This window comes from Emydura macquarii, unplaced genomic scaffold (assembly GCF_026122565.2).
Source record: "Emydura macquarii macquarii isolate MOO-44397 ecotype Brisbane River unplaced genomic scaffold, CSIRO-AGI_Emac_v2 contig_2473, whole genome shotgun sequence".
Classification (NCBI taxonomy): domain Eukaryota; kingdom Metazoa; phylum Chordata; order Testudines; family Chelidae; genus Emydura; species Emydura macquarii.
In genome coordinates, this window is record NW_027132610.1 from 16,186,511 (window position 1) to 16,202,697 (window position 16,187).

A 16,187-nucleotide genomic window follows, 5' to 3' on the forward strand; every position below is an offset into this window, starting at 1 on the left:
ACTCTTAATTGTCTTGATTTATCCCCCCCCTCCCGCCATGGACAGTTCCTACCATTTCAGAACTACCCCTGTGCAGATCAGAGCAGGTGACAACTCTATTGCATGCAACTAGAACCAGTTATGTCATTTGTCATGTGGAGATCTGTCCACCAGGAGATAGCCCTGGCCATCATTCGTCTATTTGTTTTAGCTATGTTTAGGGCCCCCATCACTGTAATATCCGAGTGCCTCACAATTGTTAATGGATAGTCCCTCCCCCCGTAAGGTAGGGAAGGGCTACCTCATTTTACAGATGGAGAACTGAGCCACAGAGAGACTAGTCACTTGCCTAAAGTCACATGGGAAGTCTATAGTGGAGGAGGGAATTGAACCTGGTCCATGCTTCCTCACCACATATGGCCCTAAGCAGCCATCAGCTATTAACAACTTTCAGTCATGACAGAGGTGGACAGAATTTGACTTTGTGACCTTCAGGTGAAAGGCCCTGGCCCAGAGCTTTCCAACCTGGGTGCCTATGGCTGGGCTCTTAAACCTACTGAAATCAGTGGGAGCTACACCTGTGAAAACCAGGCCACTTCTATTTAAATGCCCAAAGGTGGATTTAAGAGCCTATCTTTAGGCAGCCAGGTTTGAAAATGTCACCCTTGTGTCCCATTGCCTATTTCATGAGCCTTCTAGTCTAACTAAAACTTACTTTAAACCCCTTATCTTTGATGTTGAGGATTCTTTTTCTTCTGCAGTCATCTACCAGCAATGCCCAGTTTCAGCAAATATAAAGTGATTCCTCACTGGCATATATTTAATGGACTGATCCAATATGCCGCTTGGAAAAAAGTGTTTGCAGTTCTCAGTCCAGGTACTATCCCATTTTTCTTTTTTTTAAAAGTGATCTGATAAAATGCATCCTGTCTCATACCTAGCAACTGTCTTAACTATTGCTAAGAGAAACTGATCTGCAGGTATGTGTAACAATGTATGCATGAAATAAGAACTATTAGACTGCTGAGTTATTTGATATGGGGCCAAGTTTTTAGATATTTAGGCATTGCTACACTCAACATGCACTGCCTTAGTGATTTAGGATTCTAGATCTTTTTCACTTAAGGGTCCAAATCCTATTGATAGTTGATGGGAATTAGGCTCCTAAATGCTTAAATCCCTCTTTAAAATGAGATCTAGGCTCCTAAATCAGTTAGGCATTACAATGCTGAGTGCAGCATCACCTAAATACCTTTAAAAACCTGGGCCACAATGACAACAGGTTCTTGGAGATAAACATATTTGGTCATTACACCTGAAGGTTTTTGCTTTCTTCATTTCTATGATGTATTGATGACTAATACCAGGAAGTGCTGTTTCAACAGCACAATTCTTCAGGTGTCTTCTGAAAGAAGTGACTAGGATTGAGACCTGACCAAATGAGAGGCTGTTCATTCTCACCCAAACCTTTTGAAGTCCTTCTTTTGACTCAACAACGTGTTGTTACAGTGGATCCTGGTGCTAGAGTTAAAGGGGTTCTCTGCAGGCTCTTGTGATCCAGCTACATCATGTAAATTCTGATTAAAGTGATAAAAGCTTGAACCTAGGAATCAGGAAACTTAAGTTCTGATTTTATCTCTCTCACTCATTTGCTGTGTGTCCTTGAGCAGAAATGTTTATTACAAAGAATAACATCAGTGCATCTTTGTGCATCAGTTGCACTGGAGGTAATACCTGGCTTATTCAGTGTTGTGAGTTTGGGGAGCATTTGAATTTCCTTTAATGAACTGTATCAGTACTGAGGGATACTTGCTCGTCTTCCCTAACTTGTAATGTAGTGCCAGTTTGGGTTGTTTAACGGGTGCTAGCCTTGCTTGCTTGTAATTTTTTGCTGTTACTTCAGCTGATCATGGCAGGCCCAGAAGAGCATTTGCTGGATCCCAACACTGCCCACCCTTCCCTTTCTTTGTCTGAGAACAACAGAGTTGTGGAAGAATGTCATGAGTGTCTGGATGTACCATACTATCCAGAGAGGTTCACTTGCTGTCTTGGAGTTCTTGCCACCCAAAAGTTTACTTCCGGGCAGCATTATTGGGAAGTTGATGTTGGAAACGACCAACTTTGGTACCTGGGTGTTACAGCCCTAGGTAGTGAATGAAAGGGTTATGTTAAACTTGCCCCCTCCCAGGGATATTGGAGCATCTGTAGTCAAGCTGAATATAATGTCAATTGTGAGGAGGGTCGATTACCTCTTGGAGTACAAGAGATGCTCATAAAAGTTGGAATCTTCCTTGATTATGAGAAAGGGCTGGTCTCCTTTTACAGTGCTGTTAAAATGATTCCACTTTACATGTTCTGTACAAGATTTTCTTCTACGGTGCTTTCCTTTTTTTCATCCTGGAAAATACAGTTTATCACCACTTAAAATATGCCAATTCTTTTAAATCCATGTATGCTGCACTCCTTAGCATTGGTGGCTTTGATGTATGCCGACCTTTCTTCCTTTAAATGTAATTACTAAAGATTAGATTTTCACATTAGAATGAATAGCTATCTACCTTATAAATCTAGCAGGTGGTGATTTTGTGACAGATCTGTACTTTGAGGAAAGAGATGTATGTCATTTGATGCAGACTCTGCCCCTACTTGGACAAAGCCACACAGGAGTGAGGAAACTCTGTCTTGGGATATGTCTACACTGCAGGTGGAGGTGCAATTTCTAGCTCAGGTAGACGTACATGCGCTAGCTTTGATGGAGCTACTGCATTAAAAATAGTGTAGCCATGGTGTTGCACGCAGTGGGGCAGGCTTGCTGACCTACTCCATGCTCAGACTGGGGAAAAAACCAGAAGCAGCAGGAAATATGGCTTGGGGTGGGTAAGGAGATTGGAGACACCTCACTTCACGGAAGAGGAGTGGGAAGCATGTGTTTGTGGGGACTGGGGAGAGTGGACACTGAAAAGAAATTGAGTCGTACTGGGCAGTCTAAGGGGTGAAGAGCTTTTGTAAGGAAACTTCAACAGAGTTTGCATTCAGAAGTGGGCTTTTCCTGAGAGAAGCTGGCGTTGATGGGAAGCAGCAGATACACCAGAGGTGCTGCACCTCTGCAAATACCATTTCTTCACACCATTGCCTGCACTCTCCACAAACGTTCTACCCAGCTGTGAGAGTACAGCAGAAGGGTGAACCTAGGTTCCTGCTATACAGAGGGGCCTTCTGCTACTGTGGGCCTGTGTTTAATTTGGCACTGGCTTTCTATATAAGATATGACTTTAACCATAAATAGTAAAGTTTTGAGAGTGTTCTGTATGCATATACTCATCTACTTGTGTATAGAGACAATTAAAAATTGTGTGGTAGCCTTAAGTTCCAGGCCTGCCCTTTTGGATTCTGCTGTAAAATCAGGCAGCACTTGGAACACTCACCATTTCTGCTATGTTTATTCATTAATGTCAGAAGAGTTTTGTTCAGCTTTCTAAAGATAGTTGATCCAGATTTCTGCTACACTTACCCTTCAGTAACCCCACTGACTTTACTGGGAGTGCTTGAGGATTAAGGTGCTGTTCCATGTGCATCAGACTCTTTTTTCTTTTTTCCTTCTGAAAGACACTGTTTAAGCAAACATGGATTTCCCTGCCAGCCCTTTCAGAGCCATGAGTAGATAACCTGATGACCTGATAACCTGAGTTGTCCATGTAAACCCAGAATCCATTGCTATATCAATGTTTTTGAGCACCCAAAAAAGAGTGCACAATTCTGTGCACTCAGTGGAGGTACTTTTGAAAATAGCTCATAGCATTTGCAGCTGGTATTACATCAGCTAAGACTCATCTTGGGTTACCCCAGCTCCCAAAAAAGCAGATCTTCCAGGTAACCCAAAGAGAGCCTCTGGCAAAGCTAGAAGGACTAAGTCTCAGTTGCAAATTGTGCATATGTTGTGCTGTGCCCAGAGTTCTATAAATGGATGGAAGCGTAGGAGGGTGAGGCCAGTTCCCAGCTTTAGCAACATGGTCCTTTTCTGCTTGCCTTGGACAGAGGGACCTACTACTCTTGTGATACCACCAATTAGTATAGCAAGAAGGCTTCGTTTTAAATGTTTAACTTAATGAATCATGGTAGTTTCATGACAGTGTGGAGTTGTTGACCACTGTAGAGCAAATGTCATGGGTAGTGTGGGATGGAGGATCCGGGTGAGTTTGGAACAGGGTCTCCTTGGCCTTCAGAGATGGTTGCGTGGGAGGAAATCGTCAGTCCCCCCCAACAGAGCAAATTTGTAGAAATGGATGTGGGATAGAAGTGGTAGTTCTGATAGCAGGTATCATAGCCTACAAATACTTAGACAACTGCCTTTTAATACCTGTTCCAGACATATGATGTTAATAATTAAAGGACCAGGCTTAAATGTTGCCAAAGGGCAGTTTAGCACTAGAAAATGCGGACAGTTCTCATGGGCCCACTTCTTGTTTTTAGTTGTCAGTGAATCAGATGGGCAATTTTCCCTTCTCTTCTGTCAATAAAACCATGTTTATGAGTCAACGTTCCGGGAAAGGGCTGGTAAGATTAGACTGGAGGGCGGTTTTAGCTAATTCTTCCATATTGACTTTAGTAAAGAACTGGTAACAGCACAAACAGTTAGGTGTTAATTATTTTCTGTGACTTTAAATAGCATCTATATGTCCAAGCCTGGATGGTGCTGATTGCTCCCAATTCCCAGAGGATTTCAACAGGACATGAAGGCACTTGGCATCTCAGAAGAAGTGCTCTCCACTTTGTAGGATGGGGTCCTGAAATTAACAGTGATTCGTTCAATGCTGTGGCCAAAAGTGTCTTCGTCCCTTTCTAAGGCTGAGCCACAGGCAGAAACTTGTGTTATTGCTCCTAGTTAGGTGTGACTCTAACCCCACTCCTAGACGTAGGGTTAGAGTCACAAAGGTCCTTAGGTGGTGATGCTGAGTGTCATGACACTTAACTTTTAGGTGTCTGGAAAGTAGTAGCAAATCACAAAGCCTTCATTATACATTTGGGCTCCTTGTACAAAGACTGGGGGGAGAGAGGCTACTTTGAATATCATTCACAAAAGCCAGACTGCTAGGTGGCGTGGGCTAAGCCGCTCTCACAGAGATAGGAGCCTAAGTCCAGGCTCTGTCTAGGGAGGTGCTTATACCTGATAGCAGGCCAGAGCCAGAAGCCCTCTTTGCAGTTAGCTGCCTAAAGCCTTTCTGTCTGTTTGCAATAAGGGGGATGGTTGTCAATAGTGGAACAGCTTAAAGAGCTGTTTGGTTGAGAAAGGGAGAAAGCAAGCATGAGACTGACACTGAAGCCTGGTGTCCTGGCTAGGACATTCACCTGGAAGGCGGGCAGGGCTGCATTTAGGGGCAGGCGACCGCCTGTGGTGCTGAGCTCGGGGAGCGCCAGGCTCGGGGTGCTGTTCTTGTTGTTAGCGACAAAAGGGGAAGTAGAACGTTTGAAGTAAAATATTTCAGGTATTCTGTATGTGATTTCATTTTTCACTAGCCTCCTAGAATCTCGTGGAACCTTCCAGACTTCCTGAGAACTACATTTTCCTCAAACCTCGGAGGGGGGCTGAGACGCTCCTCACCTGGAGCGCCATTTGGTCAAGGGCTGGCCCTGAAGGTGTGAGACAGAGGATCCAGTCCCCCTGTTCCAATGACTCCTTAATTATTTATTTACAGTGCAACAGCTTCCTCAGGAGAGACCCAGGGAGCCCTACATCAGAATGCCCTATAGTGTCTTAGAGCACACTCCAATAAGGTGGCAGATCCCTGTTCACATCCCTTCTTCCCCTCAGGCAGGGGGGGATTTGAACTGGTGTTCTTCCATATCCCATAAGGGTACCTAACCATTGGGTTAAAAGTTATGAGGGAAGTCTTTCTCCCTTTCCTCAACTATTTTCTGTGAACTTGCTTGAGGGGGCCCAAGCTGGTAGGTGGCCTCTGAACACACCTACCGGATCAGGCCCTTAGGTGGTTGAACAACCGTCCTCCCTGGTTCATGAAGAGAGAAAAGAAGTGGGATATTCTGGAACGTTTCACCTAATTAAAATCAGAGAAGAAACTATTATAACATAAAGAAACTGTCCACTCTAACTCCAAACTACATGCAGAAAGTGAGGTGAGGAGATGGAATCAGAGAACTGTGCTTATTGATCTGCTTAGAACATTTTAATCTTGAACCATTCCTTGAGGTTATTCATATACCTTCGTACATGTCCACTAATCTCACTAACAGTGACTGACCAGCCAAGGCAATTTAACTCATCCCTGATAAAAATTGACCAGATTTTGGAGAAAGGGGACTGAAAAAAAGATGAGAGAAAAGAGGATGTGGGCCTCCAGGGCACCCATAAAGTCTAACCAGAGCCAATTGAATGGATGTCTTTAATTCAAGCCTGCAGCAGACATTTGTCCACATCACAGAGCCAGCACATAACCTGGCATGGTTCAATGCAATCCTCAGGCTTTGCTCAGGAAAAGTCCAGAGTTGTGATAGTTTGAGTACTGCAGGCCAGGACAGAGTTGCATTGGCAGAATTCCATTGTGAACTTTGCTGAGTGCCTGCCTATGCTATACTTGGCGGTAGTCAGTGTTTTCCAATTTTTCATTATCACTAAATACAACCAATGTTTAAACACAATGGAAAGAAATTTACTAGAACAAAATTATGCTCAAATAGAAAAAAGCATTATCCTGCACTCTTTCTTTTATTCCCCACTCCGAATAGAGAACTGTCTTATTGCAATTATTTTATTCATGCCATCTTTCTCATGAAAGTGATTTTAAGGATTGCATTTTCAGAACTTACAATATTAAAGTCGGCATTGTATTATGATAACGTCCCTCCACATGATTTTAAATGACTAACATTTGAAAATATTGCAGCTGCAAAGAATTTGGGCAACAGACTGAATAATGACATGCAAAGTCTTGATTAGATCTAGAATGCGCATCCGTGGGCTATGCTTTTACATCTCTGGAATCTTCAGTCACTTCGAATTGCATAATATTGAGGGTTATTAATGAGTAACCCGGGATAGAGACTGATAACTGTAGTCTGTGGTCAGCCCTGTTCTAACCACCCCTATCTCAAAGAGAGGTTGATGTTGTTCTGTTAGATCTTTTTTCCAGCAAGGAAATTTATGTTGTAGAGGTTTTCGATGGAAAGGCTGGTATTTGTGCTAGGCATTTGTGCATTGTTGTGCAATGCAAACCAAGCACCATCGTAAGTATATAGCTTTTTAATTTTCTGCTTAATGACAAATGCCATGTGCCAGAAAGCATAGCTGGATGACACTCAACTCCCTATCTCCTTCTCATGAACCCCAGATTCCACAGTCTTGTGTTACTAGTATTTTAGGGTGACAGGCATCTGGATGAAGATGAACTATCTGTGATGTACATCAGATGGAAGTGATACCTGTTGATGTATGGAAGCATCTGGAGGTATAGATGGTGTAGGACGGGTATTGGTACCATCAGTTGAAGATACATGTTTTTAATGTGTAAAAAATGTATATATGTGTGTTATTAATGCACTGCCTGGTTTTATTTCCAGATATGCAGGCATGAGCCTGTCTAATCTTGTTCTCCATTAAACATTGGTAGTTATTATTAGCTTACAAGATCTGCCCTTTCCCCCTTTTGCATGTGAGATGAGTGTAGGGTAAGGCTGGTTGTCATGATTAATGGTGGCTGAGAATTGTAGGCAGAGGTTGATTGATTTCTATTGTATTTATGTTGGGCTGGGTTGATCTGGGGAAACTGACAAGTCTTTTTGTTTAGCATCTTTTGAAAAGTTTGCATTGGCTGGGTGCTCTTTTCTTCTCAGTTTAAAAAACTCCACATGGCTGTAAATTCTATTCTATCTGGTTTTAGATTTCTTATTACTGCACCAAATGTGGTGCACGTGGGAGTACATGAGACAGTAACCATTCAAGTACATGGAGCACAGAGCCCTGTCAAAGTTACAGCATACTTCAAGGATGAGATACAAAATAAGCATCTATCAGATAGGACTGTCTTTACCCTCAACCAAGAAAACAACTATCAGGAAATGAAAAAACTTATGGTGAGTCAACAATCATGATAATAACCAAAGCTGTCATCTAAAAATCAGTCTGCAGCCAGATCATCATGAGTTGGGACTTTGTGATATTCCTTCCTATCCAGGGTCAGAGCTTGGATAGGAAAACTCAAGCTCTGTTTGGAGTGGTATTGCCGGTTCAGATGACGGCACTGTCTTCTGAGTCAATACTACTAACATAGCGCCCCAACATGGTTTCAGTGGCTTCTTTGTGATTATAGTGCTGTCTTCTATGAGGTAGGTAGACCCAAGTTCCTGATCACTTTTCATCAGTAAAGATTCTGTGACTTTTTCATGAGAATGGGGAATGGAATACTGGCCCTGGTGCCTTGGCAAAGTCACTTCACAGTTCCATTTAGGTAAAGTGGTCTTTTATTATTGTGGGCTCTATGGTGCTTCAGTGTAGATATTACCTATGCCAACGGGAAGGATTCTTCCATCAGCATAGGTAATCCATCTCCCCAAGAGACGGTAGCTAAATTGACTGAAGAATTCTTCCGTTGACTTATCACTGTCTATATGGAGACTTAGGTTGTCTTAACTACACTGCTCAGGAGTGTGGATCTTGCACACTGCTGAGCAACATGGTTATGCTGACCTAATTTTCTAGTGTAGACCAGGCATAAAACTTTGGTAGCAACCACAGTGTGATAGACACTTTCCAAACATGGGAAAACGCATCTTGCCCTTAGAATACATGCTCTTCTAATCTAAAAATGTTCAATATTTTTAGCTGTTCAGGAGCTGCTGCATTGCACCCCAAAGCCTGCTTAGCATTAGTGGCTGTTGAAACAAGTACTTAAAGTTCAGAAGAGCTGAGATCTGCGTTTTGTTTTGTCTCATTGTGAAGATAGGGACATGCTGCAAAATTCAGACTTGATTTGAATATCCCTAACATTCAGATCTGCAGCTTTGGTTTGAGCTCTTTCCGAGAAAGGACATTTGGTATAATTTATTAATCTGCATCAGATTCAGCTCTAATCACATGCCCAAACTTCTCAAAAATAAGGGAATATGAGGTGTTATCACAACTACCAAATGGCATGATGATAAGAATGTAATACGTATTTAGGACAAAAAATAATTAGGTTTTAATTATATTTAATTTGAAAGCATGATGTTTTACTTTTCCATAGTTCCATGGCAGAAAATGAGGGAGTAAACTGCATTTCTAATGCCAAAGAAGTATTAATCCCAAAATAGAAAGAAATTACTGTCTGTTTAAAAATGATATGATGAACCATAAAAATGGTATCAGCTCTTCAGCTATTTCATGGATATGTCAATCGGATAAACTTCTTAGGCCAGATCCTCAGCTGCTTTAAGTTGGCATAGCTTTTTGGATTTCAGCAGCGCTACGGTGAATTACACCATGTGAGGAACTAACACTGTTCTTCTCCCGTTATATTCAGATCAAGCCTGATACAATGCCCGAAGATATGTTCAAGAAAAGACGAAAACCGTATGTCCTGCTAGTCACTGAAAGCAAGGAGCTTTTTAAGGAACACACTCAAAACGTTCGCATCCTACTGTCTTCCAAGAAGGGCTACATTTTTATTCAGACGGATAAACCTATATACACACCAAATACAAAAGGTTTTAAAAAAGAAAGAACTGCTTTTCAGAAGTTAAAAATGCTGTCTATCATGGTCGCTTTTAGGGAAAAAATTAATGGCAAACTCTTCACTTTATGGCAAAAACCTCACTACTCCCCTTACCCTTTTGTGCGTCCAGCAGCTGCAGTAGACTCTAGGCTGCTGAGTTGTAACATAACCCTGTGTAATGGCACAAGAGGGGAAAGAAGTTTCTTGCCTCTCTCCTAGCCCTTAGACATCCACCCATGGGCCAAGGAGAGTCTGGAACATCCTCTTGAAATACACAGCAATGACTCTCATCAGAAAAATTTAAAATGGGGGGAAAATACCCTCACAGAGCTTTGTGATGGGTAATACATCTCCTTGTAATGATTGTGAAGTGACAAAATATTTGATTGGATTAAGTGATAACTCAGGGAGCTCAACATATACTCTATAGTTGCAATGGTTAAGTTCCTGTAATGATACTGTAGTGGGGCCAAATTTACTCTGTCTTTGTAGGGATATTCTTAAAGCAGCAAACACATTTGTTCATATTTATCTTGCTTCATCCAGTATAACTGGAAAAGACAATGATTTTTTATTACTTTTCTGATTATTTCATTTACTATCCTGAATTGATTGACTCTGTTAACAACATAAAAATAGAACTAGAATGTGTATTTTAGAAAGATAAAATGAAACCCTCAGCTTTACCGTTTTTGTTAAATAGTCAAGTACAGGATCTTTACCTTGGACGATGCAATGAAACCTGCAAATGAGAAGATTCAAGTCAGTGTATTAGTGAGTATTTAAACTGTGATTTAAACACAGTTTTGCATAAAGTTCAAGAGTGAGACTGATTCCAATGATGACTTTTGAAGGTGCAGCTGCACTTTTGTTCACAGTTGCGAGAATCTGGGTAAAAAATTACTAGCACAGAGGTGTCTTCTGAGACTTCCACCAAGAGTTCCAGTTAGCGGGTGTGTTTTTGTGGTGTGGGCATTTGTCCATTAAGAACTGAATAGAGACCATCAATTTATTTCATGTGGCCAGTAGACAGCTATCCGATGGTGACAACTTTCAGTCATTTTCAACCCAGTTCAGACTTGAACTTGTGAGTAGATGAGAAAGGCTCTGTTTGTTTCCCATCTAGGTTTCATGAGGGGGATTGTTTAAAAGTATGCCCTTAATGCAAGGTAAAGAACAATAATGATATATAGACATGCAGCGTATGGCTGAATGAATATTCCAGGGGTAGTTCTGTGCACTATCATGTTGGAACCTTGGGTCCAATTTCTTCCTAACTTTGTAGACCAGAAAGGGCAGGGAGAACTGTCAGGGCAATTTAGTGTGTCACTTAGCAGTAATTCTTCTAGTCAGAGGAGGAAGGGTGTTTACAGGTTCTGAAGAGAATCTGATAAAGACCTTCTTGGTCTAAAGTGGAATGTGGAGGTGGGGTAGGAAAGTGGAATCCTAAAGAAAGGAAAAATTAGAGCAATCTTGCTCTTTCCCCGCCTCAGGATCTAGCTACAAACTTCAGCTCATGACACAAGTGTTTCATTCTGAGGGCCTGAGCTGTATTTCTGTTTTTGTTTTTTCCTCAATAGAATTCAAAAGGAATGGTGGTTAAAAAATTAATGTTGCAGACAAGGCCAATGATCCGTGGCGATTTTATGATACCTGATGTTGCAGAGTAAGTTATTGTGACATAATCTTCAACGTGTCAATATATCAAAATTGCTAATATTATTTGGGAGCATCAGAATTTTCTTCAGGCTAAAAATGGCTTCAGAGATCCAGAGGGGTAGCTGTGTTAGTCTGTATACAGCAAAAACAATGAGAGTCCTGTAGCACCTTAAAGACTAACAAATTTCTGCAAGCATAAGCATTCGTGGGCTGCCACCCACCTGTTTCTCTGTCATCTGCACATACACAGCCTGTCCATACATGCCCAACCATGGCTCTCCCTATTGCTGGAAAACATGAAACATATTATAAAAAGATAAATATTAGAAACAAGACAGGTAAAGATGCCTCATCCTGGGGACACAGACTGTCTAAGGGCGTGGCCTGCATGCGGGCTCTCCAGTCTCCTAACGGGTGAAGGAAATGTTTCTGCTGTGATTACATTCTAACACAGCTGTGGCATCCTTTTAGAAAATGACATCTGTCAGGAAATGATGGCCCAATCGTGTGTGGTCTTGAGATCCTTGTGGAAGACACCTTGATCCTTACAAGATCCAGAACAATCATTTAGTGCTTATATGTTATCTGCTGTCCAAATTATTATTATTATTATTATTATTTTATTATTATTATTATATGCAGTCCAAATTATTAAGGACCCAATTCAACAAACTGCTTAAATTGTAATCATGTGGTTAAATCCAGCCCTATTCAGTATAGCACTTAAGTTTAAGCACTTGTTTAGTACAGGTTCGAATCCCATTGACTTCAGTGTGACTTAAGTATGTGCTTAAAGTTAAAATATGCTGAATTAATTAGAGCTCATAGCAGGAAGATTGCCATTTGTGACTATACTGTGACTGTCTTCTTCATATAGGTTTTCAGGAAGTATTCTATGTTTTGCAACATGGTCATTTATTGCCTTGTTCCTCATGATCTCCAAATTGTTTATTTCAATCAATGATGCCGCACTTCAAAGAGACATTCTGGGCTCCCCAGAAGCAAAGGAAAAGTAAAATTAAGGAGATAAATTGTTAGGGAGTGAGACTGATGTTTGGTTTCAACTGTTGTGGGGGGTTCTTACTCTATTTAGCAATACGTTAAATATATTTGAATTGTTTTGGAAACCTATTGAGTAATAGAAACTTACCCTTTTCTATTTAATCTGAACACTAGGCCTGGAAACTGGAAAATCCTGTCCTGGCTTGATGGGTATGAGCTGTTCAATGTTTCAGCTGAATTTGAAGTTAAAAACTATGGTAAGCCTATGTTTAATTGGGAGCATGAGTACTTGAAGTTCTGACTAAACTTCAGAAGTAGTATCTGGTTGTGTTTAGACATTAGATCTTCTAGATAACTGAGGGCCAAATGTGCTTGATAGGCAGTAACCCAAGTAGGAGATGGTGTTAACCATCCTTCGAGCAGTGCTTTGTGGGATTATATCTCAAGGAGGTGTAATCCCTTTCTGAGTTCCCTGGTACATATAGTAGCGTGCAGTCTCCACCATCCATTAAGATAATGGAGGTTACTCACCCTGCTGTGTCTGAATTGCTGTGTGGGCCAATGCAGTGTGTGTATGGGGGGCGGAGGGGAGAGATGGGAGGTACCAGCACAATGGCTCTACCCTCTGTGGAGTGCCTTGTGCCCAAGGAGATGCACAGAGAAACAGTCTTTACACTCGACTCAGCCAATTTTTATGCAAGCTGATTGAATTTAGGAGAATTTGCACCGTCTCCTCCGTAATCACCAATGTAAGGGCCAGTCCTGATCTGACCCTGAGTTTAAATTCTTTGCTGGACCTGGAAGATTTCATAATGAATGTACTTTGCTAAGAAACAGCCAGCTCTAAGGGTATCACTCAGCCAGTGGGCCTGATTCTGATCTCACATATATTTTACAGACATGAAATATCATTGATTTCAATGGAGCCACCCCTGATTTAAATCAGTATTTGTGGGATCAGGCTCCTGTCCAAAGTTTGTCTGTCTCTATGCTGCTGTAATAGTACCTCCAACTACTGGCTGGCAATAGGGCTATTGCAGCCTGCTCTGCTTTCACCTAAAGCTTCATTGGAGACTGCAACTTTCTCTGCACACCTCTCAGTACAGGAACAAAGGAGCTGCCAATTTTTCCTAAGCCTTCTGCATTACGAAATCTCATGGGGTTTAAAGCACATTTGAAATGTGAACATTTTTAGACATGATCTTTATTTCTTTTTGTTGTGTGTTCTTTTGTGCAGAACTTCCATCTTTTGAGGTCAAACTGATCCCTTTTGAGCCATACTACCATATTTGGAACAAGACCTTTACATTTGATATTTATGCAATGTAAGTACATTTTAATGGTGTCTTTTTTCATGAGGCTTGGGGATAAGAAAAAATGAATTCTGTCACATCCTCCACTCCTGGTAATTAATAATTAAATTAATCCATAAGACAGGAGATGCAGTCCGATTGTTGGCAAATGAATCTTTTGGGGCCCAAGTTTGAAGACCGAATGCTTTTAAGCCATATGAGAAGTGAAAATGCACTACGTAGAGTGTCTTGATGGAATTCATAATTATACATAGCTTAATTTGACCATTTAAATAACCTAGTCTTTTTTTAAAATGTTTTTTCTCGATTAAATGCTTAGATACTTAGGTTCTGTTTTATCAAAATCTGGAAAATGCAGTGATGTTCAGAGAAATGGTTCGGTTTTTAGGCCATCTCTAGTCTGAATTGGAAATGCTGGTCCTACAATAGCAGCTACTGTATGCTTTATGATCCTTTATGCAAGGAGTCTCAGAAATTTGGTGTTTGGTTTCTTTACTTGCTATATCAATATTAGGCACTTATATGACTCCCATCACTGTAGTATATAGAATCATAGAAGATTAGGGTTGGAAGGGACCTCAGGAGGTCATCTAGTCCAACCCCCTGCTCAAAGCAGGACTAACCTCAGCTAAACATCCCAACCAGTGCTTTGTCAAGCCGCAGATTAAAAACCTCTACAGATGGAGATTCCACCACCTCCCCAGCTAACCCATTCCAGTGCTTCACCACCCTCCCAGTGAAAAACTTTTTCCTAATATCCAATCTAGACCTCCCCCACTGCAACTTGATACCATTGCTCCTTGTTCTGTCATCTACTACCATTGAGAACAGCCTAGCTCCATCCTCCCTGGAACCCCCTTTCAGGTAGTTAAAGGCTGCTATCAAATCCCTCCTCATTCTTCTCTTTTGCAGACTAAACTAGCCAAGTTCCCTCAGCCTTTCCTCATAAGTCTTGTGCTCCAAACCCCTAATCATTTTTTTTGCCCTCCGCTGGACTCTCTCCAACTTGTCCACATCCTTTTTGTAGTGGGGGGCCCAAAACTGGACACAATACTCCATATGCAGCCTCACCAATGCTGAATAGAGGGGAATAATCACTTTCCTCAATCTGCTGGCAATGCTTCTACTAATGCAGCCCAATATGCTTTTAGCCTTCTTGGCAAGCAGGGCACGCTGCTGACTCATATCCAGCTTCTTATCCACTGTATCCCCCAGGTCCTTTTCTGCAGAACTTCTGCTTAGCCCGTCAGTCCCCAGTCTGTAGCTGTGCATGGGATAGTTCCGTCCTAAGTGCAGGACTCTGCTCTTGTCCTTGTTGAACCTCAGATTTCTTTTGGCCCAATCCTCCAATTTGTCTAGTTCACTCTGTATCCTATCCCTACATTCCAGGGTATCTACCACTCCCCCAACTTAGTTTTATCGCCAACTTGCTGAGGGTGCAATCTACCCCATCCTCAAGATCATTAATGAAGATTTTGAACCTCATAATCTTAACACCCCTGTGGTGTAGGGCAGTGTCACAGTTCCAGGTAAACTGCATCTGTACTGCCCCTCTGGGATCCCTTGAAGGCACCCACTTGCAGTTTCTGGCTCCCAGCCATCACCTCTTTTAGGTGGAGACCTGCATGTGGCTCCCTCCTGATGCATGGTTTTAAGGCTGCACAGCCTCCTGCCAGCAAGCCAGTCTGCCTAAAAGCCAGTGCCTGTGCTTTGCATTCTCCATGAGAGCTGTGAACAGTGTATTGCCAGCAGTTACAGGTTACCACACGGCTCCTTCTAGACAAGTATATTTATTATAAACGTTCCTATGTGCATGCTAAAAACTCACCAGAAGTCACCCATCAGTCTTATGGAGCCCAAGTAGACCAAAGTCCTTCCAACCCTTGCACAGAAGGTCCTGTCCATTTGCTGGATCAGAAGGAAGGTCTTGGGTGAGTTCAAGCAAATACTTTTGTACCAAAAGCCCTTTCTTGGTTTCCTAGTCTCTGGAAAACACACATTGAACCAGTCTATATGAGATTGTCCAGGGTAGTACCTCTCTAAGGTTGTTTAGTCTCAAAGACTTGCCTTCATCCTCCCCACTTTTTTTTGGTTCCTGTAGGAGTTGTGGTAACTCCCCCCCCCTCTCCTCCCCCCGCCCCGAGACTGAATACATTGACCACACAGATGTTGCATGGGGTTGCAATGTCTTTCACAGGTAGTGCTATGACCCCATTTTTACAGATGAGGCACAGAGGCCAGATGTACACTACAAAGTTATGTTGGCAGAGCTATTTTGGCCTGGGCGGTGAAAAAACCACACCCCTGACTGATATAGTTATGCTGGCACCCCCACCCCCAGGTAGATGTAGGAGCAAAAGGAATCCTTATGGCAATATAAGTTGTGTCTCCACCAGGGGGCTCTGCTGGATCAAAGCCTTTGTAGCGTAGTCTAGCTCAGGGACTAAGTGACCCCATTCAAGGTCCCCCAGTAAGTCTATAACAGGGCAAAAAACTGAATCCATGTTTCTTGACTAGATGATCATGATAG

The 16,187-nt window shown here is 42.0% G+C and overlaps 1 protein-coding gene across 1 annotated transcript in view; it reads left to right on the top strand.

The window, feature by feature from the left end:
- Positions 1–7,083: 7,083 nt before the first annotated feature.
- The window catches only part of LOC137163019 (complement C4-A-like), an 88,159-nt gene continuing 79,055 nt past the window's right edge, over positions 7,084–16,187 (top strand). The window contains exons 1-7 of the mRNA XM_067563039.1: positions 7,084–7,218; positions 7,872–8,064; positions 9,492–9,675; positions 10,387–10,457; positions 11,264–11,349; positions 12,519–12,601; positions 13,582–13,669. Of these exons, the coding sequence (XP_067419140.1) occupies positions 7,154–7,218; positions 7,872–8,064; positions 9,492–9,675; positions 10,387–10,457; positions 11,264–11,349; positions 12,519–12,601; positions 13,582–13,669 (770 nt within the window). The 5' untranslated portion in view covers positions 7,084–7,153. The remainder of the gene's footprint in view (positions 7,219–7,871; positions 8,065–9,491; positions 9,676–10,386; positions 10,458–11,263; positions 11,350–12,518; positions 12,602–13,581; positions 13,670–16,187) is intronic.